Below are 27,843 nucleotides of genomic sequence, written 5' to 3'. Positions count from 1 at the left end.
ATTAATGATTTACGGATGGGTTTTATAAATGTTGCCTTTAGCTAAAATGAATTATAAAAGTCAAATTAGAAATAGATATTTCAATAGCTAGAGAAAAATTGTATAAAGGAAGTAGGCATGTTAGGTAAATCCTTCTGGAGGAAAATAAGATAGACCTTTGCAACAGTGTGGTAAAGCAGATTTTACTAGGGGTGTGTGTGTTTTTAAAAAATGTTCCCAGTGTTTTAAATCCTCTGGTTAGAATTTGCCCAAGAACAAATTAAAATAACACAAGTGATTAATATTTTCTCTTTTTAAAGTGAGCGTATATTATTTTTTAATCGCTACATTTACATGTAATTATTTATTTGGTGACTTTAATTAAACGATACACAAAACCCGAAGTTGAATATTTGCTTTCTTATTATCAGAGTCTCTCTACTCTGCAAATTTATATAAAATGAAAGGGAAATGGCTTTCTAGGCAACCGATTATTAGAAAATCTAGACCAGCTTTTTATGTGCAAGTTGGCATTTGATCCTTAGGTTTTCTTTTCTTTTGTTTTTCATTCATAAAACCTTCTTAATTCTGAGTATCTTAGCTAGGGAACACTTCTTATGGGACAGGAGGGGAGAGGAAAACCCCTTAGTGAATATTATCAGCACAGAGCAGCCAGTTTTCAAAGACCATGACAAAAAGGCAAATAGGTATTATGTCATCACCATCCATCACTCTATATGTCAGCCTTTCAATAATTCCAATCGACATTCTCGACAGGCTGATGCAAGTTAGTTAAAGGGGCTGTTTGTTTTTAGAAATTGAGTATAGGCTGTCTATAGCCTTTTGTTCTAGACGGTTTTCTTCTGTGTCTTTTCATTTCTTTCTCTTTATTTCTTTTCTTTTTGGGGGTATTTAATTGAAATACATGCCGAGTTTGCAGACTGCAAAGATCAGAGCTGTTTTCGTCCAGCAGTGGTAACTATGCATTAAACATTTTGATTTGTTTGAGCTTGAAGTTTAGTCCTTTTTTGCCATTTGCTTCATGGAGTTTGTGTATATTTACAGCCTCTGCATTTAATCGCCACATGCCTTATTTTCACAGATGGCCAGTGGAAGACTTTTTCTTTCTCTTAGTATAGCCTGCTTTCAGTTTTGCTACATTTGTCACAGTGCCACTACTTGCAGCTAGCAAGTGCCCACGCTTGGTGGGGAGCAATTATGGTGTGAGTTTTTAAGGAGCTTTTTAAAGGTTTTTTTTTTCCAGTAAACTTTTTATGGTTTAATTTTCTAGCCTAGAAAAGCTGTGCATGTTTTCAAACAGAGAGTCTTGTGTTCTTTACATCATTCTGGTAGAGGGGTTAGTGTAGGATGGTCCAATAAAATGAGACTCATAGGGCATGCCAAATTGGGCTTTCAGAGAGACACCCACAGGCCTCTCTGATGATTGAAATTGTCTATTTGTTTAGGGATTCGAGGATATGCTCACAATAGTACTTCTGAAAAAATAAGTTTGAAAACACCATGTATAGAATGATGTTGATATTTTTTAAAGTATATTTCCATAATGCATGGATAAAAGACTAAAAGAATATACAACAAAATGGCAACAATAGTTATGCCAAGGTTATGGGGTTGTAAATTTTCAAATGTATTTCCACATTTCTGAATTTTCTAATTTTCAGTAAGTAAAGTAAGACTCACTTTTGTTGTTGGGCTAGAACTGCTCTTTATAAAAGCCTAGCCTATCAAAGAGTGGTCTTTCTTTTCCCCCTTGATTCTTTCCTTCTCCTCAAGATCAAACAGCTGTCCTCAAGACACTTACTTACAATGAAGACACTGAAATAATTAAGGAGAAGTTGGGTTTGCAGTTACCCTCTATATTTAGTAGACAGATTCTTTATTATGTTTATTGCAAGCTATTTTACCAATGTGGATTTAAAACTATTAGGAAAATAGGAGGAATGTCGCATTTATTTAAAGGGTCTCATTGAATCTTCCCAATCACATCTCTTCTCCTCTTTTACAAATAAAAAAGACTTGCTTATGCCTATGTCATAGGAGTATAACAGCTATTGATATTTATTTTGTACCTTAGCATTTTCTCATGGCTGTCCCATCATATTTTGTTCTCACTCTGCAATGTAAATGGAACGGTATTCTTTGTTTAAAAAAATTTTTTAACTTGAGATTTGAGAAGAATACAGGAATTCAAGTGGCAGATCAGTCTTTAAATTGAAGTCTTACAGCTCAAAGCCCAGTCTCTTTTCTAATGGAATATGGAGAGGGAATTCCAGAAAGTAACCCAGTTCCTGTTCAATTCGCTCGTGCCCCAGCATTGGTCATGTGTAGTCCTCAGCACGTTTTTGAGACTTGATCAAAAAAATTTTGTTGAAGCAATCACCATCGCCACAATCTGTACATCTGTTTTCCAATCCTTTATTTTTCCTGTTTTTGCCCCTTCCTTCATTCTTCCGGTCTTCACTGTGCACCAAACCCCATCACTGGAGAAAGAGACAAGAAAGCAAAAACAATATATTCGATCCTAGTTACTTAGTTTCTCCTAGCAGCTCTGATACAACAAGTGATGAAGTTTCAGCTATTCATTAAAAGGAGGTTTAAAATATCTATTCTAATATATATTTTTCTCTCTATTTAAAACTACCATGGATAGTTGAAAAGAGAACTATAACCCTGATGTGCCTGTTTCTATTGTCAGACCCAGCATTTCTGAACCAAGCCATGACTCTTTAAAATGGTCAGATTATACTTATTTAACTGAAGTAACTACTGGCTACTGGGGCTACATTTGTAAGAATCCTGACAGTTTTATAGCTTTTATTCCATGAAAAGGAAAATTTGAAGAAAGTAATCCTATATGTTTCTGTAGCTCAGTAACTGAGTTACCCATTGTTTATAGAATAATTATCATCAGACAACATTCCACTTTTGTGTTTACATTTGTGTAGCCCTCCCACCAACTGGACATCCTGTGTAGGTTGCAAATTGTATTATTTTTCTTAGTTGGTCTCCTGATTTTCTCACATTAACCCTTCTGATTTGACTCAGTATGTATAACATGTCTGTCTGCCACGGTTTGGAAGAAACACAACCTTTTCTTTAGATATTGGCTGAAGCCTGACCATATATAAAGACATTTACAATCCCAGGTTTTGTTTTTTTCCCCTCCTGTCTCCCTTCTTCCACATGTACACACCATAAGCACCATGATAACAAAGAAGCAAGGGCCCATATTTTACTGTGGTAGTATTCCTGTGTAAAGTTCTTGGTGAATTATTTGTTTTCTATACATTATTTTGAGTAGCTTTTCTGTACATTACACATCCGGGCCATAGGGATTTTTTCCTCCCTGTGGCAGTGGTTTTCTATTTTAAGGACTAAATTCGTAATGTTGAATGGGGACATGTAAGTGTGTCTTTAACAAAGCACCTGAATTTGTAAGTGTAATTACTGCTGGACAGTCTCTTCACAAAATATGTCTGAAAAGCAATCAGATTTTTGTTTTTTTCATAATTTGACATGTCTTCCCTGAATTTAAGAAAAGAATTATGGAATTATTGATTACAAAACCATAGCTTTAAGTGTTGAAACTTATTAATGACTTTTGAGAAAATTATCTTCTATGAATAGAGAAAGTATAAAAATATGACAAATTACACAAGAACCTGAAAAAGAGACTTCAGTGGAGTGGAAAGAAAATATCAGCAATAGTTGTCTTTAAATAGCTTGCACATCTCCATGTTTAAAAAGAATCAAAGCCTGTTTTCTGTGAGATATGTGTCAAAATAGTTTTGTTATACTGAGTTCAGTCAAGTAGGACATAAAATCATAGAATTGAAGGTTTGAAAGAAAATGAAAAGGGCCTATCATTCAACCTTGAATTGCCTCTTCAGTATCTGTAATATGCTAGGCAGATAGTCGTATGTCCACCACTCGAAAATCTCTAGGAAGGTGGAAATTTCTTCCATCCTGAGACAGCCCATTCAATGGATAGGCATCTCTATTAGATCACTCTTCCTTCACTGGTTCATTATCTTTCACCTGATAACTTACAATCTTTGATCAGTGTTCTATCTCCTGACTACATATGGCCAAACTCTATCTCTATTTCACAAATAACAGCTGTTTATTCTTTTTAAACGTGGAGGTTCTTAAGATATTTTATTTAAAGACAATGATTGTTGATTTTTTCTTCCTACTCTACTCAAACCTTTTTTTTCAGGATCCTGTGTAATTTCTTCATTATAACAACAAGGTTTAATAGATAGGAGGATGCTCAAAAACTGAGTTAAACTGAGTTAAGACCAAGCAATTATTATCATTGAGTTTCCCTGGTCTGCATTCCAACACCTATTAAAAAAGAAAATGAGGCCATTATAACATTATTTTAGTGAATCCATACCAGCTTCCTGTCATTACCACAACCTCTACCAAGTGCTCTGAACTAATCTTTATAGGTAGCCCCATCTTTTCTGGAGTATACATTAAGGGCTGAAGTCATATTTCCTCAAATTTCTCTCTTTCTTCATAAAAATCAAAATAGATATTTGTCATCAGTTTTGAAATATTCCTCCCATTTTAAAATCACTTCTTTGAAAATCATTAATAAGGATTCATCAGTATTATCATTTTAATATCTTGAAAAGTTATTCACCTGGACCAAAACTCTCAAATTTCTACACTGTATGTTTCTGAACCATCTTTGACTTTGTAGTACTTCTTAAGAAAACTTGATCTGTTAATACATTTCACTTGATCAGTTTGCCTGATGAAACTAACCTGCTAAGAAGTTGAATCAGAATTATACAAGCAACTTTTCATGAAGCTAGCTACCAAATTTTACAAAAGGAAATTAGATTCTGGAACAAAATTATGAGTTTTAATTCATGAGGGAATTCAGAAAGGGGAAAAAAATCAGTATTAGATAAGGCAGATTTTGTGGATACCTAGACCAGAGGATGTATATGGACCTTTCCATCCCCTTAGTTCATATCTCACTATAATTCTCAATGGAGAAAATGAATAGAAAAATTTTCTTCAACGATTATTAAATTCCAGAATACCAAAGGGTCTATCGATATTCTAATGGATAAATTCATACTTGACGGAGGTAAAATTAGTGACAGATCTCTTCAACATGTACTTTTGTTAGAGTTAGAGGAAAGTGTGTATTTGTGTGAGTGTATATGTGTGTATGTGTGTGCACATATATACAGTTTATATATCATTTATACATAACTTACAAGAAAGCCTTTTCTCCCATTTTCAGTGTTATATTATGTGGGTAGATGGTTATTTTCTAAAAAAATTGAGATATTAATAAGCAAGAGTGAAACAAGAGGTTGAAGAGCGGACATGTGCCTTATTTATACTTAAGCTGATGAAAAAAATCTCCAACTGATAAATCGTTATGACATTATAAATAATCTTTCATCTTCTTTGGTGGTCTGTGAGGTTCACATAATTGGAGGGTTTTTTGTTTCTTCTTTCTTCCCGTGTCATTAATATAGTAGGAGACCATAAAGAAGTGCAGCCGGAAGGGGTTTAACTGTTACTGAGTCAACATTTGACAGTCACACTCTATTCTGTCATTTCATGCATGTGCTTTTTATGACTTTTATAGCTTTGTGAGCTTTATTTCAGGGATGTCCATTATGATACCTGATCCACAGCCCATCTCTTTGTGTATGTGTGTCTGGTAGAGAGCAAAGCTCATCACTTAGCTGAATCCCAGTTTCAGGGAGTAATAGATGACTTATCTACTCATGCACTGCTTAATTTAGGGTTAGGTAACTAAGGAAATATCTACCTCTAAAGTACAGTTTGTGTGTTATTTTGTTTTGACTGCTCTGTAAAATATCAATATAGGATGCCTATTAGAACCTTTGCAAAAATAGTGAATTTTTAGTTGTTTTTTATGTTTTTTTTTAAGTCGAAATAATGGAGCAGGGAAAATCTTTCAGTTTAAATATGTACTAGACTTACAGTCTGGAACTGTAACTCACCATGCTTGAGTATGAAATTGAAATAAAAAACAATGATTGAATATATTGTAAATGATAAATGAAAGAGGGGAAAATTTTGACAATATTTAGAGTTGTTACTAAAATTCCCCTTTTTAATGCGTATTTGGTTATACAGAATAGAGTTTACAATCATAACAGGCTACTTAATACTGAAATGTAACTATTTCTGTAATTCTTACATGTTAGATTCCCTGTCTTTTCAATTTTCCCCACTGACATTTTAAAAATAATATTAAAAGTATATCTATCTTAAAATTTTCAAACTAATGAGAATCTAACACATGTTTAACTATCACTTTACAAATTAGGATTCTGGGACTCAAGGAGGATAACTAATCTGTCTAAAGCAATATGGCTAATATATATGGCAGAGAGTTTGATTAAAATATGATATCCCTGATGCCAAAACTCATTATTTTCTAACCTCAAAAGTGTCCTCTTCCCATGAATCCCTGTGGCCTTTCACCATTCAGAATGGTTTTTGGCTTAGAAGTACGAATTGATACTGACCACTTCCAATCAACAAAGTGTCCATATCTCTTTAGCTATTTCTTGGCTCCCCTTTTTTATTCCTACCATAGCCTGGGATTATGTGCAAACAGTACACATGCTGTTTTCCATTATGCAAGTCTCTGGATAAGTCACAGAGCACAAGACCAGCTACCAAGTTCCCCAAGTGAATATTAATACATTAATAATAGTTTTCTGTATGTCAGATTTTGGAGTTATTCATTTGCACCCAGGAAACCATGTGGTCTACAACTGTCTTCTGTCGATGAGATACAATTCACTTCGATCTTTTTTCAAGTCAACATAAAATCGGAAGATTTTTTCAAGTCCGTTTTTAAACAGACTTAACCTAATGTTTCTCCTTGATCTCAGCAAACCTGCAGAGTTGTAAAGACGTGATTAGGCAGATTAGACTCATCTTTGCAAAGGAATCTAGTTGTTATCCCATTGCTAGTTTTTATTCAAGAGAGAAAGCATACAGGTCATCTTGTTTGGCCCGTACCCCAGGACTTTTACATGTTGACTACTTTGTTGTAATTAATCTCTTTTTGCCCTCTATTCTGACATGATTCAGCGCATTTAGAATTTTGGCGAGTATTCCTTTAAATGTATTTACTTTTCTCCTTTTTTTTGCTCTCTTCCTAATAAAAAGAAGGTAAAGGAGAGAAGACCAATCAATCTTGTCATTTTCATATCAGCATTCCTTAGTGCTGTGCTGGATTACTTATCTTTAAATGGGGGAATGGGATGCTATTTTTCTGCACAAACTCTTGACTAATGTGATTTTTATCAGAGCAGTGATTTTTATAGATTATAAGATCTATATCATTAACATGATTTTTATCAGATTATAAGATTGGTAAAAAATTGTCACTTGTGCCCATCAACATTTATTTGTTTTCCCAAAATCAGTTTCTTTGGTGTTTCCCATTTTCAATATCTTCCCACTTAACCCTCTGCTTACCTGAAATCTACTGTCCTTGTTTTGTTCCAGCTGCCTCTATTTAGAAAAGATTAATTTATTTATAAGAAATTTGAGAATCAAAATATTACCTTTTCCAGTAATATTGGTCTTATGAAAAAACATAAGAAAAAAACAATAGAAAAGGAAATATTTAACCCACAGAACAGAATCTCAAATGGTTGAGCTTCATACATGATAGTGCATAGGTGAACTCTTTCAGAGAGGGGATGGCCGGAGACAGGTGGGATTAAAAGGATAGAGTAGGAGAGATTTTTCTAGTGTGTCAGCACTTCTGCTTTATAACATTTGGCTGATTCTTTCCCCTCCTATAGGCCATTCAATTGAATTTAAACTTTTGAGAACTATTCTTAAATCCAGTTCATTCTTTTGGTGGTTCAATATATTACCTAGACACCTAAGCACATATAAATTTATATATACTTTTATACATAAGTACTGTGTATCAGCTTTATAGGATCAGTTGTCATATGGAATTATAGGATAATTATTTTTTACTTAAGTTATTATCTCCTCACATCAGTTTCTTTTTCTTCTGAATTTATTGTCCACACTTTTTAAAAAAAATGTGGTAATGTTATCCTTTTGATTTGCATGCTGTTATAGTCTCTTTTAATTAAAGGCATACCTCACGTTCTCCAATTCCTGCAGTCACCTTTCCTTTTGCCTGTTCACATGTCTGTTAGCTTAAATTAGTATACAAAGGGTTACGAGAAAGTACAGCTTACTGTGTTGACATCCACTATGTCCCACTGACGTCCTCTTGAGAAGCATAGTAAGTTTTACTTTTGGGTAGCTAACTGGATCATTTTATTAATATTGGGTGCATTAGTGGTGGATAATTGTAGGTTACTTATTGTAAAAGCTGAGTGTGACTTTCCTGCTCATTATTTGTTAATTTTAGTCTCTTGGTAAGACAGCACAGCATCTGTAGAGCTGAACTCAGAACCTTGGAAGTCGCTTAACGTGTCATTCTTTTTCTACTTTGAGTTCATTTTTCTTTTTCTTCTTGAAAGACTTTGCTTAAGAATGGAAAACTCTCTAGAAAATGCGTAGTATTATTGCCCTATACTGTTAAATCAAAAGCTAAGAGGTGATCCAAGCCCAGTACATTCCTCAAAGAGAGTACAATAAAGTCTTCATTGACCCGAGGACTATCAGATCATGTTGATGGAATGAGAGTGTGTGTGTGTGTGTGTGTGTGTGTGTGTGTGTGTGTTTTCAAATGTAACTGTCTTTTGTTTTAACAGCTACATTTACTGTAAAGAAAGTCTGTTAAGCTGGTGTCCTTGATGCTCCTGAGCTCAGCTGAATATATACAGCCGACTCTGTCAGCAAAAGACATCCAAAACATATAAAGCAGCTGAAAACAACCACTTCACACACAAAACTAATCGAGTCAGATTCTACAGTTTTAAATGTGTAACTTATTTCAACTTTAATACTATTTAATTCTATAGAACTAAAGTTAATATAAACTATTTTGTCTCCAGTTTCTCTACTGTATTTTATACTGATTGACAAGTTAAAAATAGTTTTTTCTATTAAATAATGTACATACTTTGATGAATAGAGTACAGGAGTTCCAAGGCCACTGACTTAAGAGATTTTTCAATTTAGTATGTACAATTGTCACATTATCAGAGACTTCATTGAGATAAAGCATGTACTGCGTTAAGAATTTCAATATCTTACCAGTTCATGGTGGGAACATTAGTTGGGCCCTTTACCTGTAATACAATTATCTTAAATCATTGATTACTTTCTGTGAACATTTTATTGTGTCAACAGCAGTTTTGCAGTGTATGTTGTTCACTAGTATGATTCATGACTATGTTCCTCAGAAAATGAGGTGAATAAAGAAACTTGAGACAATGTTATGAGATCCAATGGATGCATTTCTTAAAACTGTTTTGGTACTGTTTGGTACTACATCATCCTCAGAGCAGTGCTGGAGAGTTCAAGAGAAAGTTGTCAAGTTTCATTATATGCTTTTTCTGTTCCTAAAGTCACCCAGTTTCTTAATTTGACGGTAATGTCTCATATGGTTTAGATTAAGCATTATATTTTTCTTAAAAATAATTTATTTTGAAATGCTATGTTCTCCATGAATGTGAATTGTGCACTGCATGCTTAAACAACTTGATGTCTCTGTAGATCTAATTTTGGTATATTTGTATCTCAAATAATTCGCCAACTCAATATTTTGGCTTAGCAATCCAAATCAAATTGTGGTCCAAGTAGCAGGCACTCACATTGGATGTACAGAGACTTGACAAGCAATTAGCAATGAATATTTAAACGTCTTCATTACCCTTGCATGAGGAATGCAGATGGCATTTGGGAAGATGGCAACCAGAGGGCACTACTGTGAATTATGTTTCTATTATTTGGTCACCTGACTATTGGAAGACTTTCTCTGGGCTTCATGCCACTCCTATACTTCTACTGTCTGGCCAAAAATAAAGCAGACATTCCAAATGTAAAACAGGTTGCTTCCATGAAATTTCTATGCACATTTTGTAATTTGGGAAGGTTGTCTCCAAGGATCCCGGCATATATCCCTTAGGCATACCAAACCCAAACGCCAAGACTTTACAGGGGTCTATGAGAATCAGAGTTCCTTCAAAAATCCTGCTGATCATCCCCTTCATGACTTCAGGTTAATGTGCTGAACGTAAAAAGGTGAATATATCAACATTGCATCCTTTCCAGGAGCTAATGTATTATATATGTGGCCCAAGAAAAAGAAAGTCTTCAAAATAATTTTAATTCCTAGACTGATCTCTCATTATAATTTTTTTAAAGGAAAAAACAACACTGGAGAGTCTGACTCAGCAACTGGCAGTTAAACAGAATGAAGAAGGAAAATTTAGCCATGCAATGATGGATTTCAATCTGAGTGGAGATTCTGATGGTTTGTGAAAATTGTTCATATATATTCTAATAATGCAAGAAAGTGTCTATGTAAAGCCAATTAAAACTGCTAAAAAATAGACTAGACAGCCACCTTATACCTGATCATTACAATAAGAGGTCACATATACTGAGCAGTTCCCATGTGCCAAACACTCCGCTGAGTGCTTTGCATAAATCATCTCATTTAATTCCTAGTCAACCTAGGATAGGTCCCATTGCAGAGAAAGAGTCTGAGCCTCAGGAGTTTTGAAGCATTTTCCCCAGGTCACAGGGCTCTAAGTGCCAGAGGCAGGAATTAAATTCGAGACGGCATGATTCTAAAGCAAATGCTCGCAAATGCTTAGCTTCCCGGGCTCAAGTGATCCTCCCACTTTAGCCTCCCAAGTAGCTGGGACTATAGGTGCATGCCAACATGCCCAGCAATTTTTCTATTTTTTTATTTTTTTAGAGATGAGGACTTACTATGTTGTCCAGGCTGGTCTCAAACTCCTGGGCTCAAGTGATCCTCCCACCTCAGCCTCCCAAAGTGCTAGTTTTATAGGCGTGAGCTACTGCACGTGGCCTCACTTCCCTCTTTCTTGTACCCAAAATGAACTTTTTCAGAAATTTGTTTCTATTGGCTCATTTTTAAGTTTCCATTTGTCAAGCCCTGACCAGAATACATGGCTCAGAGGACATTTCCATGATAGTTTCTTATATTTTGGAACCCTTTTCCCTAGTGCTATGTACTACATAGTCAAGTGTCCTGCCCACTCTCTATAACCTAACTAGAATCCAGCTGCACGACTTTATGCTCCCTTCTCACAGGCCTTCAGACTTCTGTTTTCTATATCATCTCTGAACATTCTAAACATCCACAGTGACAACAAATTAAATTGATACTCTGATTTTTAATAGCATAGCAAAGAGGGAAAAAGAAGGACGTGCTGTTCTTCTTGTACAATACCCTGACCGACAACATCTCTCTACTGTCAGGTGGCATCCATGCATTTTAAGCATTCCTTTGGCGGTACCACCCTCAACTTTGTTACTACTACAGGGAAGTTCCCTGCATATAGAGAAGAGTGCACAAGGGCAAACCAATGAGATGCGTACTTTGAGAGGGAGTCCCCTTGAATCCTCCAATATACACAGCTGTTTACTCTGTGCCTCGGGCCAATTCTACTTTTAAGACCAGGTCTATACTAATCAAGAGACTAAACAAACCTGAACGTTGAAACATATAATTCTATCAAAACTGAATTTTATTCAATTGGATTCAATTTGCATTTTTCTGGGTCTAATGTTGGAAACATTTTCTTCTATTTTCTACTTCACTTAGCTAAGATAAACCTAGGCTGTGTACATGTAAAGAGCTTGTTTAGATTTGATGAAGACACATAATGTTCATTTTATTGCTTATGTTGCTGTAAGGTGTAAGAACAAGAAAAGGCAGATGTGCAAATGATTGTTTGCTAGTTACAAACCCATTTTAGGAAGATGTTGCCATATATTTGCACTTATTTTTTCAATAAAAGACAGTTACTGGTAATAACACATTTCATAAATTTTAAGTTGTATTAGCATGATAAAATATACCCACAGTAATCAGCGTTAAAACATCAAAGATTTGTTGCTGTCATTACCTAAATTCAATCATGCTTGTATGTGAAATATTTTCCACTTTTCATTAAACCAAAGAGCGTGTTATTAATGAAAAATATTGAGAAACTTCACCAACAGGTATGCTATGTTTTGAATGTGCTGCTATAGAGGTCTTCAAGTTTGGGCAATTTTGTTTGATTCCTGTGTCTTCAAATTTAAAAAAAAAAAAAAAAAAGATGAGGAACGAATACAAAGCAAGAAAAGAAAAGCAGTGCTTTTGTTGATAATACAGTCTCTACAAGTCCCCAAAGTATTTTTAAATTTTTGGATACTATCAAAATACGTCTACTTATTTTGTGATAATACCCAGTGAAAACCTACTGTCAGAGTTCTACTGGTTCGCCTTATTTTCTCTTTGCCTAAACTCAAGTATCTTGGAAGCAATTTAATCCGCTGAAGCCATTCTAAGGAGTCACATAAGGCTGGAGGAGTGAATGCAGCTTCCAAAGCTATCGTTGTTAACTCTTGAATTGTGTTTTATCATCTGTGAATCTTACTGATTGAAATGTAACTAACTGTCCATGGGACTTTTTGGATAACTTTAAATATTAGGGGGAAAATTCAAAGGAAATTATTATTTTTCTCATCTTAAACATGTGACTGTAGACTCCTTAAGAAACTAGAGGAATGTAACTGTTCATTTGTTCTTTTCCATACCATTTTTACATATATTTTGGGGGGCAGACCTGTCATTGCTGTATCAGCATATGTCATGCATTTGTCAGCATATAATTTCAAAGAAAAGCCAATTATATTACAGGGAAATACCTATGTTGTTTTTAACCTCAAAATTTGGTCGGTGTTTTTATTTTTGCAGCCTCGGAGAGAGAAAGAGAACATAAGGTACTATATGTTCAGACAGTCTTTAAGTAGCAAAGATATATCCTACCCTATAATCATCCATTCTGCCAAATTGATTTGTGCTTCTTTACCTATTTAATGTTTCTATACTACTGGTATGCCTATTGATTTAATCTGACTATCCTCTTTCTGAATTGCATCAAAAATCACATATCGGAGTTTATTTTGAGCTGTTGAAAGTAAACGGTGAAACAGTCCATTGAAAGAAAGAGAAAACAGATTAGAAATGGGTTAAAAATACAAATACAAAATTTGCCACCACAAGGCTTATCACAAAAACTTCATAAACAAGCATCTGTCTTAAGAACGGGAAGTACCATTGTCAGAAGTACTTCTTCTTTTCAGATATCTTAATAGACTGAAAAATAGGAATGCAAGGAAAAGAGTTGCCAAAAGTTTTAACACTAACACGAAGTGATGTTTCCTGTTTTCAGGAAGTGCTGGAGTCTCAGAGTCAAGAATTTATAGGGAATCCAGAGGGCGTGGTAGCAATGAACCCCACATAAAGCGTCCAATGAATGCCTTCATGGTGTGGGCTAAAGATGAACGGAGAAAGATCCTTCAAGCCTTTCCTGACATGCACAACTCCAACATCAGCAAGATATTGGGTAAGAAAACCATTAAGAACTAAGTGACATATGGAATAAAGGTACTGTTCTGTTTTCTGCAGCTGTGGAAGGATCCTGGATTTGGAGGCCATGCAGGTCGTGTTATCTGCTTATCCAGAAAATAAACATCATCATTGAGGCTTCTTCTGGTGATGAAACATTCTATGTCCATTGAGAAATATACCGTATTTCTATAGCTCATTTAGCTGTTTGTCTTCATGCTAATTATTTTAATGCTTTATCTTCTTCAAAAGTCTAGAAATATTTGTACTAAAGCTGAGAAAATAGTTGCTTTCACATGAGCCACTAGATATTGCTACTGATCATTTGTATTAATTTCCTTGCCTACTATAGACAACTTATTGTTAATCTTAAGGCCTCCTTCCTCTCTCATCATCCCTCTGTAACAGAAGGATAAGGAGTTTTATTTGCAGAATTCATCATGTTGTGGGGGTGAGGGTGGAGGTGGGGAAGATGTTTGTTCCAGTGCTATAATTTAAAATCAGTTTTAGATTTTCAGAACACAAGAAGATGTAGTGTACATTTTTACATCTATACTTTTAGTAACCTTAAGTACTAAAGGTACTTTTAGCAATACTAAATACTTTTCTGCCATTGCAACATTCACTTTAACAGAAAACAAAGTACACATTTACTCTACCCACATAGACACTGAAGCACACAGAAAAAATGGTTGGGGAGAAAGGGTGCTGATTATAAAGATACCTATGATAGACCAATTCAGGTCCCAGGGGGAAAAAGAAAAAAAGAAGATTCCGTTGCTTTTGTGCCTTATCTGACATCATTATCACTGTCATTGTCATTCATCACTGTCTGATGGCCAGATACTGGACAACCTAAGAAAATTTTGATTATTCACTCTGTGACTTCTAAGAGTTAAGTGACAAAAATAGAATAGAAACATTTTATCAGAAAATGTTGGCTGTAACAAATAAGTAACAAAATTTATCAAAATTATTAAAGTTTTATTAAAATTCATAAGGCACTTGGAATTACACGAAGTTTATAAAGATAGTATCACTTTTGGTTCATTACTGATCATCTGTAAATGGCAAACATATGGATGAGGTTTTGTTTTGTTTTGGAGATGGAGTCTCGCTTTACCACCCAGGCTAGAGTGCAGTGGTGTGATCTTGGCTCACTGCAACCTCCGCCTCCCAGGTTCAAGCACTTCTTCTGCCTCAGCCTCCTGAGTAGCTCGGATGACAGGCGCGGGCCACCATGCCCGACTAACTTTTGTATTTTCACAGAGAGAGGGTTTCACCATTTTGGCCAGGCTGGTCTCGAACTTCTGACCTCAGGTGAGCCGCCCACCTCGGCCTCCCAAAGTGCTGGGATTACAGGCGTGAGCCACCGCGCCCGGCCGCATGTTTTTATGATCCCATATTCTCAACAAAGATAATAGATGCCACCTAGTCCACAAGGTGCATTTGTAATGGGATCAAAACAAACCATTAGCCACTTAAAATTGTGTCTCATTTTTCACCTAAATGTTATCTAAAAAGACATGAACATGCAAAGCTTTCAGTAGTATACATAGAAAATATGAAAATCTGTGTGTAAAAATATATATCATGCATAATCAAAAACTTGAACTGATCAAGAGGAAATACACATTTTTTTACATCTCTACCAGCTCTGATCTATTTTTCCCCTTTGTGGCTATATTCTACCTTCCATGTGAAATTTCCCATCTTTAAAAAACAACATACCAGTTTCATTTGGAAAAACTCTAGAAAAGAATACTTTATGTAAGCATATTTCATGTTTTAATATATCAGTTATTCCCAAATTAGAAATCCAAAATTGTCAGAATAAAAACCAAGTTAAATACTAAGTAAGATTTCAAAACTGTCTTTATATTCAATTCATGTGTCTGAATACCAAAAAGGTGATAATCATTAATTAAAACTATCTTAACTACAAGAGAAATACCAGTTTTTATGATAAGAAATGATATTTTAGGAAATGTAGCAAAAGTGTCTATGGAAAAGAGATGGCTGGCTACGAGAATTCCCTTCTGATTTGAGGCAAAGAATATTAGAATGACCATATGATTATATTATAATAGACAATATGAAAGAGAATACTGCCTAATTTCAGTCTTTCTGATGAAAATGTACTCTTTAAAGATATAGCATTTATATTTAGGAACAAATAAAACATTGAGGTGTTTTGGGCCTCAATATTTAGTCACAGCTTTAAATAAATAAGTGATCTTCAAATATCCACAAGATCATTCTAAATGACCCATTTCATACAAAAGTACAAAGAAAGCTTGATGTTTTCCTCTTTGCTGATCGTTTTGGATAACAGCCTCCGACAGCATGCCGCTAATTCATTCTGCTTAAAACAGGCGCTTGAGCTGGGTTGACATTTTACGTAGTCTCTGGGGATCCTAGTTGACATTTTAAAGGGCTTCTAAGCATTTTATAATACCCTAAAATCTGGTTTTAATAAGCCATTCTGCTGAAATTGTTAACATACGGAATCACCTTTTACCGCTTGGCCCTAGATCAGGGGAAGAGGGGCATCTTTTTCTGATTAGATATACAGTAGTTGGAGTAAAATGTGCAAATTCACTACAGACCCCGTGGAGATGACAATGTTGCTCAGCTCAAACTCTTCACTTTAAGTGTATTGCCAGATTTAGAAAGGAAAGGAATTTTCCCCTATTTTGAGCATCAAATACTTTTGATTGAAACTTCCTCTTTTGTCATCAGGAGGAAAACCCAATTGTCCTCTGCTTTTTTATTCTAAAACAATAACCTTTTGAAAGCAGCAGGGAATAAACTCCCTGTACACCAGTCCAGAGTAAGCAGCCAGCCACGCCCAAATCAAGTAGCTATTTTTTCTCTTTTTTTTTTTTTAGTGTTTATCCAAAATATTTTCCCTACCATTCTCATCAAGTGTGTGTCAGGGGTTAGTTAACACCTCAGCTGCATACAATGGTTATAGTACCTGCAAAGCCATTGAAATCAAAACCAAACTTGTCAGTTGGTTAACCTAATTCAAGGTTACTATTTTGAAAATGAACACTGGATTTACCACCAAATGGAAACACTGCCCTGTACTGTCATAAAATACAGTAGTCAGCCATTTGACCCAGTTAGTACTTAGGCTATCTTAATTCTTAGTTTTGAAAAGACTTGGAATTATTATATGGCCATATTTTAAAGTGTAATTTAGGATTCAGTGATACTCTCAAAGAAATTATACTATCAAGAGTTGTTAAACTATTTTATAATTCCCGTTCATGCCAGATTTGGAAGCCAACTTATCTGAGAATTTACATCTTTTATTATCCCATTTCTTTACATACACGCATCTTTTTTTCCTCTTTTTTTTTTTTTAAGCCAGACCAGCTTTCTTTAAGTCAGTCTAATTCCTCTTTCCACCGAAAGACCTCAACTGTTATATTCTTCCTCAATAGGATGCTCTTCTCTTTGTGAGCCCCATGCGAGTCATTTCTACAGCAAAGCCTTCCTGACCTGCAGAGGATTGATCGTGCCTCATCATATGTTCTCTTACCTTCCTGTACTTTCCACAACTATAAGGAAAATAATAAATTTTGTTATTAGATATTTAATGTATATTCCCTGACTGAATATAAGCTCCAAAGAGACAGGAACTATAACTTTCTTTATTCACTCACTACTATATATTAAGTAATGAATGCAACATTATGTACATAGTAGGAAATATACAAACAGCTCTCGCATTCCAAGGCAGATTACTTCAAGGCATGAACATTTTCTTTCCTTTGAGAGAGGCCAAAGCCTTTTGGCGTATAGATCATTTAAACTTAGGGAAGAATCGTTGGCAATTCCCCTTCTAATTGAAAATGCTTGGCCGGGAGTGGTGGCTCACACCTGTAATCCCAGCACTTTGGGAGGCCAAGACCGGCGGATCGCGAGGTCAGGAGATTGACACCATCCTGGCTAACACGGTGAAACCCCGTCTCCACTAAAAATACAAAAAAAAAAACTAGCTGGGCGTAGTGGTGGGCGCCTGTAGTCCCAGCTACTCGGGAGGCTGAGGCAGGAGAACGGCGTGAATCCGGGAGGCGGAGCTTGCAGTGAGCTGAGATCACACCACTGCACTCCAGCCTGGGCGACAGAGCGAGACTCTGTCTCAAAAAAAAAAAAAAAAAAAAAAAAAAGCTGGTTTCGTTTTTGAATTTTGGGATAAAGCTAGCTAATAAATTTTATATTAGATCAACCATCCTTGATCCATTTTTCAGTGTATTCCTGTTTGTGAGTTATTTATGGTAAGCTCACTTTCCACTCCCTGATCTGAAGTTCAAAAAACTGGTATAAATGCTTGGAAGAAACTCCATGAAAACGGTTGTTCTAGTTCAATAGGATCATAATCATATCTGTGTTTATATAGGCCCTGAGAATAACATAATGGTATTCAAGTATCTTCAGAGAATAATGCTGGGCCAAAAAGGAGTTTGAGATTGTCCCTGCAAATGATATGGCTTGACCAACCAACTTAATGTTGGATGACGCTATTTAAACAGAAGTTTACGAAAGGAATAGAAAAAGAAACTCTATTATTTGCACTGTAACCTGAGTTTATATTGTAAATAGAATAAACTCACATTGGCTTTCTAGATTTGGAAAAATCTATATTTATACCCATGCAATACAATATCTCTTCCAATGGAAACATTTCTAAGGGAAGAGATATTGCCTCTTTCACTGCATGCTTTAATAAATGTAACAGCCCATATTGAGGAACTCTCTACATGTGTAAGGAAGAACTATTCAACAGTGAGCTATTTGCATTTAAGATATGGAGTTACGGGTGAGTAATGAACTCATTTGAAAGCTTCTAAGATCTTACTTAGATGACATTTGAAGGCAGGTATAAGGCCATTTGGTAGGGATATCCTAGTTCCCAGTTTTTCGGTCTTGGTGCATTCACGTTGAGTTGAGATGACTATTTGCAGATAAACGCACTTCATCTGCAAGTAGATTTTTAAATCTCTCTTAGTTAAAAAAAAAAAACAACAACACTATTACTACTACATCTATTACACATAGCCATACTGACAGAATCCAAGTTTTAAACCGTATCTAAAATGTGAATTAGCATAAACTATTTTTATTTAAGCTTCAAACTTGTCTTTTTTAATCCCAACTAAATTCACACCAAAATTAATAGTGAAAAGAAAGGGGGAAAACAATCTGGGTTATTATTACTAATGCAGACTGTATCATGGGCAGTGACATCTTTGTGTGTTATTGAAATTGATTTATTAAGAGAAAATCGTAATACACATTTACAGTAATTGTGACCTCTGCTATGTTTTATATAGTAGGTGGCCATATGTAGGAAAGGGCATACATTATAGCACAATATAAGTTATATCAAATCTGAGTTTGAGTCACAGATTTGTCACATCTGAGTTTGAGTCACAGATTGAAGTGCACATAATGCACTTCAGTCATTATGACCCTGGCTAAATTCATCTATTTGAATCTCAGTTTTCTCATCTATGAAAATAGATAGAAATGCTGTCTATTTTATAAGATTGAGGTGAAAGGTAGGAAAAAGATAACATATGTCAAGGTTTTAGCACAGTATCTGGCACATAGTAGTTACCCACTCCATGTTTATTAATATTATAATTTTAATTATAATTAAATTTGTAATAAAATGAATTTTTAATTACTACCATTCCTGTAAGCTTAAAATACTTAAACATTTTGTGGGGAGGATGAGACTACATGATATATGTTGGGAACTTTTGTAGTAAAAAGCATCTCCCATATAAAAATATTCAATAACTAGATAATTAGTCTCAGATTCAAAATGCGTGATAACATATCATGTAACTTTTCTGTTCACATGTGAATTATATCATGATCTAATGTAGAAATGAGAAATATATCCATTAAATTATCTATGAGCTTTAAGGGACATAATATAAAAGTTTGGCTAGAATGCAAACCAGAAAAAAAAAAAAATACTGCCCAGTGTTTATATCTTTAGGTACAAAACCACCACCACCTCTGTTCTTGTGGGATCTCACTAATCAAAAACAGGTTTATGTACTTCTGGGTTTTGGCTAACATCTCTACTTTAGATTTTCTTGTTCTCAGCCATATCACTTTCTGGAATGCTTAGAAGCTGTGCAAATTGGAATCCTAACCTCCTTTCTTCATAGGATCTCGCTGGAAAGCTATGACAAACCTAGAGAAACAGCCATATTATGAGGAGCAAGCCCGTCTCAGCAAGCAGCACCTGGAGAAGTACCCTGACTATAAGTACAAGCCCAGGCCAAAGCGCACCTGCCTGGTGGATGGCAAAAAGCTGCGCATTGGTGAATACAAGGCAATCATGCGCAACAGGCGGCAGGAAATGCGGCAGTACTTCAATGTTGGGTATGGACCTTTTAGTCATTTTTCTTATGGGGCAAACTTCCTGTTATACTTAATGGGATGTGAAACATATTTGTTCAGTTGCAAAGAGGCATTTTGAAAAAGAATCTGAGCTCACAGTATTTTCAGAGACAAATAGTCTCCCACATGATCTTGAAAGATATGTCCATATGAATCCACTGCAAGTTCCTAGCTCTACCATGAGATTTGTTAACAACTGGTTTAAAAACAAGATATCTACAAGTAAATGATTTTGAAGTTTTCTACTAAAAACTTAGAAGTATAACTGGTTCTTTTCTTCCTTGGTTTGCATTACTTCCTAAGCTTCACCATGATAAATTCTAAAACTAACAACTTTGTTGAGACAATACAAAATAAAAATCATTTCAAAAGAAAAAATACTTATTTCTAAATATAGAGCGGTTAGTGAGCTATCAAGGTACATGTGTGGCCTTTGTGGATCACACAAGCTAGGGATTATATTTAGGGCATAACAAGGTTGTGAACAGGAGGTTTCATTCTGAATTGAGAACGCAGCTCCGAGATGTTTTACAATGCTCCCATGGCAAGGTTGTTGACAGTGTTGTAGATGTGCTACAGAAATGCATTGCTTCTATAGAATTCTCTCAAAAACCCAAAATAAAGTTGTTCATATTTGAAACAGAAGTTAGTTTCTAAGAGCTTCTTAGAATAATAAACAGTGCTCTAAATATGGGCAGAGAAGGACTCATAAAACCTTTCCAAATCTGCTCTGTCCCCTCCAGTTCCCTGGAAGAGGCTGCATGCTCTGTCCAGTGGTCTGTGATTTGTATGCAAGCACATGACTCCTCACAAAGCTAAACACAAAGCCCAACAGTTCTTGGGCAAATAGTAAACATATGAATGAATAAAAACAAGCATAAATGCTACATCATCTATTCATCCCTTCCAATAGGACCATCTACATTATTTATAGGACCAGATGCAAAAATGAGGAGACAGGGTCTCTTGTTAAAAAGTTATTAAGAATTTCAAGTCTGTGGCAGCACAACTTTAAACCAAGTATGGGACCTTAGTGCAGTTGCACAGTTTGTACATCCATGAAGCTGCTTCTGCTTGCTATCCCTACGAGGCCAAAACTGTTTCAGAGACTCAGTGGACAGTGTGAATTTGTTCAGCTCTGGTGTGTTCTGGGCAGTAAAGTTTTATTTTGAGAATGCTAATGCTTTAGGATTTTCCCATTAAAATTTAATTATCTTTAGATTTAATTCTAGGGAAAAATACTATTTCTGCATGTTATAGTGAAGGAAAAATGAACTTGGAATTAAAGACCTGGGTTCTTCTGCTTCATCTTTCTGCACCTCAGTTTTTTAATAAAACAGTAGTAACAAAACAGGATTAAGAATAAGATGGACAACACATGTAAATGTCTTGTACTCTATAAAGCACTACATAAAAGTAAGGTATTAGGCCTGGTGCGGTGGCTCATGCCTGTAATCCCAACACTTTGGGAGGCCGAGGCAGGTGGATCACCTGAGGTCAGGAGTTCAAGACCAGCCTGGCCAACATGGTGAAACCCCATCTGTACTAAAAATACAAAAACTAGCCAGGTGTGGTGGCAGGAGAATCGCTTGAACCCTGGAGGGGGAGGTTGCAGTGAGCCAAGATCACGCCATTGCACTCCAGCCTGGCCATCATCTCAAAAAAAAAAAAAAAAAAAAAAAAGAAAAACAAGGTATTAAAGTCAAAGTAGGATACAGTTTGAAAAATGTTAGGCAGTTAGATAAAATTAGTACCTTAGAATTGGACATTGCTGAGCAAATTAATTATGTAGTAAAGTCCACATCTAACTGTTCACTTACCCACGATGTCTTTTTGGAAATTCCTTTCTTGACAGGCAACAAGCACAGATCCCCATTGCCACTGCCGGTGTTGTGTACCCTGGAGCCATCGCCATGGCTGGAATGCCCTCCCCTCACCTGCCCTCGGAGCACTCAAGCGTGTCTAGCAGCCCAGAGCCTGGGATGCCTGTTATCCAGAGCACTTATGGTGTGAAAGGAGAGGAGCCACATATCAAAGAAGAGATACAGGCCGAGGACATCAATGGAGAAATTTATGATGAGTACGACGAGGAAGAGGATGATCCAGATGTAGATTATGGGAGTGACAGTGAAAACCATATTGCAGGACAAGCCAACTGATAAGGGTCAAAAGATTGTTGTGACCTTAGGACTTAAAGAAGCCCTAACTGGTTCATCCTTACCAGTGGCCAAGCACATTAACTTTCTCATACACTGACTGTTACTTTAACTGTTAGTCTTAAATAGTTGGGACATCAGCTGACTAATAGACCTCAGCCTCAAAAGGCTTGGAAAGAAAAAAAAAAAATACAAGAAGCAAACAACAATATCAACAACAAGAGATTGAAATAAGCTATGGGTAAAATAATGCCAGTAATTCAGCTGCTACATCCAAGCACTGAAGTCTTACCCGTCAACTTTTTTTTTTTTTTTTTAAATAAACTTTATGGCTGTTTGTTCTACAATGTTCTAGAAATTCTCACTCAGGTACACAGTGCCAACAAGTGGCTTGTGAATGTGTTTTGTTGTTTTGTGCTACAATTTTTAAAAAGAAATAAGTTTTGTTTTGTTTTTTGGGGTTTCTGGGTTTTTTCCTTTTCTTTTTCTTTTTCTTTCATTTTTTTTTCTTTGTAATGCACCTGACAGAAAAAAAAGAAAAATGAATTTCTCTTTACTTCTCTCCACCTTCTCCATCTCTATACTTTAAAGATGGAAGTCTGTGCATGAGGGGGAAGAGGGAAAAAGAGCCTGTTTTTAACTTCCTTGCTATCCACCACAAAATAAGCAATTATTTTCTTTAGAGGACTTTATCTGTTGCACACCACACTACATCTTTGAGCAAGTGCCAAATTTGTACTGAAGTGTTGACCAAGTTCATTTTTTTCCCTTTTTCCTTTTCCTTCTTAAGTTAGGACAGTGTTAAATCTTAGACAATCCCTTGAAAAACCTGAAATACCAGCAGCTGGTGAGATTTGACTTTTTTTTTTTTTAATGGAAACTGTAGGTGCTGTTCTCAGGTGAAAAGAGAGAGAGAGAGACATAAGAAATTTAGAGAAAAATATTTTCTGATCTTGGATTTTTGTGTGTATGTATGTGTGTGATTATGGTACTAATAGGAATAACGTTGGACCATTGTGAGTTAAACCCACATCTGGGGATGAAATCCCACATCCTCCCAAGTGACTGGTCTAGAAATAATCTTGACCTTGACTTTGCACTTCAAATGACAACTTAACCAAGTATAGGGCTCAGAAATTATATTTTTAAATGTCTAATATGATTATTATTGGATGGATCAGGTGGCCCTGTGTAATAGAGGTGTGCATGTATAACATGGAAGCGACTAGCAAACTGCTCCCAGATGTCCTTTCTCCCTGGTCAGTTGGTTCCATTAACGTTTGCCACTTTTAGTGATTTTTGTTTTTCCTGTTGATATTTCGAGCAAAACAATCATTGTTTTCATTGAATATATTTGGCCATTTTTCAGACAAATAGAATTAGCTTATTTCTTCAACATTCCATCCTTTCCCGATCAGGAAATGAAACTGATGATTTTATAAGGTATTTTTCACCCCTCCATGAAATGAGGTGGAGGCCTTTAGCATTTCAGAAGTGTGGGCCATATGTAGTTCATGCCATAAAAAGTAGGATTTAATTAAAAGTCATTGCAGCCCAACAAAATGGAGCCTGGCTGCACCCAGGGATCCTTGCCACTGCTCTTCCCTTGCTGTCAGATGAATCCACTGAAGTCCAACTTTGGTTTGAGCAGAGTATTTGCAAAGAGCAACAACTGAATGTGATGGGACTGCTTATGTAGATTTTGCCAGCCAAATGCCAAGGCAGTTGTAGGGCCTGTACAAATAAATGCAAAATCATTTCAAGTCAATTGCCATTATTTGTATTGAAGTATCAGATAGTAAATACTGCAACTAGTAGCTTGATGTGCTATAGTTTTCACTCCAGTCATCATTTTCCTATCTCACCCCCCGAAACACCACCCTAAAGTTGGATTTTTACATATAAATAAAGAATCCCTTTTATTTTCCTCTCTCTCAGAAGACTTGCTCTGGGGTTTTGCTTGGAGGAGCTGATCATATCCTGCATGTCAGAGATTTCATTTTGTTTGTTTTTCTGTTTGTTTTTGATGACTTTATTTTCATTTGAACTGCCTCTTTTTGCTAGTGTTGTAATAATGATGATGAAGATAAAATAATAATAATAATAGTAATAATAATAATAATGGTCAGCTGTTCCCAGATTAGTAAGTTATGTATAATTTATTTTATTTCTCCCTTTCTATTTTATTCTGCTCTGATTTGGAAGTGCAGCCAATAAGCTGTTGTTAGATATTTAAAACAAATTTCCATCTCCAACAACTCATATATGTATGTATATGTATATATATATAGATATATATACATATATTTACACATATATATACACACACACACACACATATTTACCCACAATTTTACTTCTCCTTCCATAAGTTTTCTCTTTTTTAAGAATTTTGGCCCCAACAATATCAGTTCTATGTTTAAAACAAAGGAGTGAATTAATTACTAGGAGGGTCGTGTTCAATCTTAATTAACTTATGCTCTCATCACTCATTTTAGTTATTTAATTGCCACAGTCATCTAGAGCCAATTTTTTTTTTGTTTTTGTTTGTTTTGTTTTTAAGCACTCTGGATAAGGAAAAAATAGACACTTGTTTTTATATCATTTTTATGTACAATGTGAAAACAGATTTTTAAAAAATTTGTTCTCTGTCTTTGTTGTTAACAAATTCCTTCCGATTTATGTGGGTTCACCTCTCACGTTTGCTGGATACTTACTTTACACCATGTTATGAAAGATGCTTTGTTTTCATTTCATGAGTCTGGGCTACAAGAATACTTTGTTTTAGCTCCAGGTAGATGCCATTGAAGGCATTCGTGGCTGAAACCAATTCTAACACACTTACCGGTGAATTGACAACACTTTGGTGTTTGGTCTTTTTTTGGTTATATTTTGTTTTATTTGAAGGGGAAAACAAAATTGTTAATGGTGACTTTTAACTGCTGAAATTCAAAATTTGATTTTAGTTAGGTTTATGTCCGAGACTAAACTGTGCATGAACCGAAACAAAAAGCAAGTTCATAGCCCTGCATTCTGTTCTCTTGTTCTGATGGTTAATTCACTGGATATCAAATTTTCTTTGCCCTAGTTTTCCCCAAAAGAAAACAAAAGCAAAAATAGTTATATTAATGTTGAAAGTGCTTTGAAGTCACTTGATAAAAGGTGCTATGAATAGCAACTTACTGTGTTACTACATTGCCTTTTTGGCATTGGTTGATTTATAATTTTGGTAAAGGATCCTAAAACCCTGTATTCTTTTTTTTTCTGTGCCCCATAATGACCAAAAAAGATAAAGAAAATGAGAGTAAGATCAAAAGATCAAACTAAAAAACAGTCTCCTTCCTGTCTGCTTTCTTACCTATCTGTTCACACTTTATCTCTTTCCCTTTCTCTCTCTCTCTCACATGCACACACACACACACACACACACACACACACACACACTTGCCCCAACACTGAGAAATAATCTTGCCAGAATTCTGGTTTTTATAGTTGTTGTAGTCAGTGTCTCTAAAAATAGTCCTGTATTCATATGAATCTAAGAGAACATTACTGGAGAAAATAAAGTTACTCATTTATAGTTAGTTACTAATAATAACTTAGTGATTAAGTTACTACAATTGGATAAAATATAAAACTATTCTTCAGTACATTTATACCTAAATTAGTGAAGTCCATTTGTAAAGTTCATTTGGCATCTGCAGTTAAGAGTTAACCGTGTATAAAATCCCTCCCAAAGAACATAATCATCATTGTTAAAACCAAATCCTCTTATAAAGAACAAATATAAGAAAGTTTTCTTTGGTGAAGCTATTTTATAGATTTGATTTCTGGAGTAGAATTTTACCTTAATTCATTTAAAGAAAATTAACCATTTTTTGGTCCAATTTCAGATATTTTCTTAATCCAGAAGCTGTGACTGTTCCCAGAAGAAACCTCTTATATCACATTTAAAACATAAAAAATAATTACACTTTCACTCATTCTAATGGGTAAATTATTGAATTGTAATAAACAACTGTATATTTACAAACAGGTTTATAAGGTATTTGTCTATCAAATTAATAGTAAAATAAAACTTACGGGGTCTGCAAGGAAAACTATGAAGGCCACTTAAAGTGGTTCAGGTATCCCTTCGTCTTGTAGGGCATAGCTGTTGGTTTAGCCAGGTTTTACAGTATTTAATTTTAAAGTTTCCTGTAACTATCAACTTCCCAGGTTGAAGACGATGTGTTGAGTTTCCTACTGATTGATTCCTGTCCTCCCCAGTGTTTCCGTCACTGGTTCACTAAAACAGTATTTATATAGCTCCACTGGCTCTAAAGCTCTTAGTCCTTCTAATATTTTGGATTTTACAAGTAAAAATGGAAAAAAAATAGAAAAGAGACAATCAAATGCCTGGAGCTTAAAACAAAGTATGTGCAACCTACCATCTCACTTGAAATTTAATAAAATAATAAATAATTATGTAAATATAACATAGAGTTATAGATTTATATTTTGTTCATAACACATAGTGTAATATAAGTTGTATATTTTCATGTTTTTGGTTTTATGTTATCATTCATGCCACAATAAAAATAAAACAGGAGTTTATGTGCTCTTAAAAAAAAAGATGTGGGTTGCCACCAACCTGTTTTTCGTTTTTGTTTTTTGTTTATTTTATTTTATTTTTTTTGCATTCTCCTTTTTCAGTATTACTGCCATGCAAGGCACCAATAAAAACAGCAAATGTGTTCTTTACCTATTATACTGTGTTTCTTTTCACAATTATTGTTATGAGGGTGTAATTATTAGTTTTATTATGAAAAGAACAAAAGTATGGAAATTTAATCTTGTTTTTAATATAAATAATCCCTCTTATTGAAGTTGACTTTAAGAACTAAAGGTTTAATTTTTAGCTGTGGACATTCCCAGAAAGACAGTCAGGACTTGATATAATGCATTTCACTCAGACAGATCTAGCTTCACCATACTGTCAAAAGATATTGTTCTTATATGTAATTGATTCAACACAATTGAAAACCCGACAGTCTAAAGCACCTTTAATATTGTTTTCCCTGGCTGGACACTATCCTTGGGTGGGGGATGGGGGGTTTCTATGCTTTAGAATTGTGCTTTATCCTTTCGTTTGTATAGAAGATTTATAAATTTCAGATCATGAAATTACTAAGAACTATGAATAATTTTCACCTCGCTGGTATCTCATTTTGAATAATGGATATTTCTGAATTGTTTAACATTAGCGTCTGAGTTCTACCTTAAACTTTTTTAGTGAATGTTAAAAACAAGAAGTCTCCTTTCCTTTCAATGGCCATTTTTGCTTGTCTCTTCCACCATAATATGTTTTTCTACCTTGATAGTTCTATATGTAATAGTTTCATATAAGGGTGTTTGGCTGGTTGGTTGGTTGGTTGGGTGGGTGGGTAGGTGGGTGGGTGGGTTTTCTAAATAGGTATCAAGACAATGGGTCAGGTAACATTTGGTTCAAATGAATACAAGTATATAAAAGGGTTTATTCTAGAAACACTGCCCACTGTATCCCTTAACAGAAGTATTTTACAAAATCTGGTCCACGGACCACCTACTTCAGAATTAGCAGTGAAAAATGTAGATTCCTGGGCCCGGGCCCAACCCCAGGTGTAGTGAATCAGAATCTCTGGGGATAGAACAAAGCTTTTGCTATTTAACAGCTCTAAATAATTC

At 35.2% G+C, this 27,843-nt stretch overlaps 1 protein-coding gene across 21 annotated transcripts in view; it reads left to right on the top strand.

Annotated features, from left to right (window-relative positions):
* SOX5 (SRY-box transcription factor 5) overlaps positions 1 to 26,880 on the top strand; it is a 1,038,078-nt gene extending 1,011,198 nt beyond the window's left edge. For all 21 annotated transcript variants that reach the window (XM_054445328.2, XM_054445330.2, XM_054445334.2 and 18 more), the window contains 4 exons: positions 10,324 to 10,432; positions 13,374 to 13,547; positions 19,747 to 19,963; positions 21,837 to 26,880. In XM_054445328.2, coding sequence (XP_054301303.1) covers positions 10,324 to 10,432; positions 13,374 to 13,547; positions 19,747 to 19,963; positions 21,837 to 22,140 — 804 coding nt within the window. In that variant the 3' untranslated portion in view covers positions 22,141 to 26,880. The remainder of the gene's footprint in view (positions 1 to 10,323; positions 10,433 to 13,373; positions 13,548 to 19,746; positions 19,964 to 21,836) is intronic.
* The last annotated feature ends 963 nt before the right edge of the window (positions 26,881 to 27,843 follow it).

Source organism: Pongo pygmaeus, chromosome 10 (genome assembly GCF_028885625.2).
Source record: "Pongo pygmaeus isolate AG05252 chromosome 10, NHGRI_mPonPyg2-v2.0_pri, whole genome shotgun sequence".
Taxonomy (NCBI): domain Eukaryota; kingdom Metazoa; phylum Chordata; class Mammalia; order Primates; family Hominidae; genus Pongo; species Pongo pygmaeus.
Note: the sequence above shows the minus strand (reverse complement) of the source record. Positions and strands in the feature narration are given on the sequence as shown.